Raw genomic sequence first — 830 nt, forward strand, 5'->3', positions numbered from 1 at the left:
CAGCAGGAGCTGGGCACCAAGATACGTGCAATAGGTAGAATAGAAAGGAGCAAAGTTACCTTGATGGAAGCAGATAAGCTAGCAAGGCAGGAGAGAAGGGAGGGATATGCTGCTGACAAGGGAGTGCTCACCCCTGACCTCTGTACTCTTGCCTTGGAGCTTTAGGAGACTGCACCATCCCAACACAAATATTTGTCCTCATTCTCTTAAACAATTTTTATTTTTTCTTTTAAATAGAGTCTTTTTATTTTTCTTTCTTTGACTGAGCTTGTAGCACTTGCTTTAAGGGCACAAAGAGACTTGACTTTTTGCTTGCTTTAAGAACTGTAATAGCAAAACACAGTGTCATGATTTCTGGTTTGCTCAGTTCTGTCTTCTGTCACCATATCCAGCAGCACTGACAAGGTTAGCATCAACCCTCATATATTTGAGGTCTTCCTCTGAAAACTTTCGCTTCTGCTATCAGGAGAAATCATCTGAGCCCTTATTTAAAAGAACATTACAATAGAGGTTATATAGACAGCTCACACAGGCAGCTTGCAGAGAGCCCGGGACTGAAAGCAGACAGAGAAAGGACAAAGTATTTAATCATCATTCAGGTGCCCTTTCGCAGACGCGTTTCCTGGGCCGCCTGCGGGGTTTGGGGGGGGGGAAATAATAAAGAAAGAAGGAGAAAAGGCAGGCGACAGCTGCGCGCAGAGGGGAGGCGCGGAGGGCGCAGGACGCGGCCGGGGGAGGGAGGGCGAGGGACGGGGAGGGGGCTCTCACCTTCTCCACGTAGTCGGGCCCCTCCTCCACCGTGCAGAAGGAGCTCTCTCCGGGCGGCAGCG

At 49.3% G+C, this 830-nt stretch overlaps 1 protein-coding gene across 1 annotated transcript in view; it reads right to left on the reverse strand.

The window, feature by feature from the left end:
* Positions 1-830, reverse strand: part of AGMO (alkylglycerol monooxygenase) — a 193,513-nt gene that overhangs the window by 192,255 nt on the left and 428 nt on the right. Inside the window, exon 2 of the mRNA XM_009994982.1 lies at positions 769-829. Within this exon, the coding sequence (XP_009993284.1) occupies positions 769-829 (61 nt within the window). The remainder of the gene's footprint in view (positions 1-768; position 830) is intronic.

The sequence above is a fragment of the Chaetura pelagica genome, unplaced genomic scaffold, assembly GCF_000747805.2.
Source record: "Chaetura pelagica isolate M959 unplaced genomic scaffold, ChaPel_1.0 scaffold12, whole genome shotgun sequence".
In the NCBI taxonomy this organism is placed as follows: domain Eukaryota; kingdom Metazoa; phylum Chordata; class Aves; order Apodiformes; family Apodidae; genus Chaetura; species Chaetura pelagica.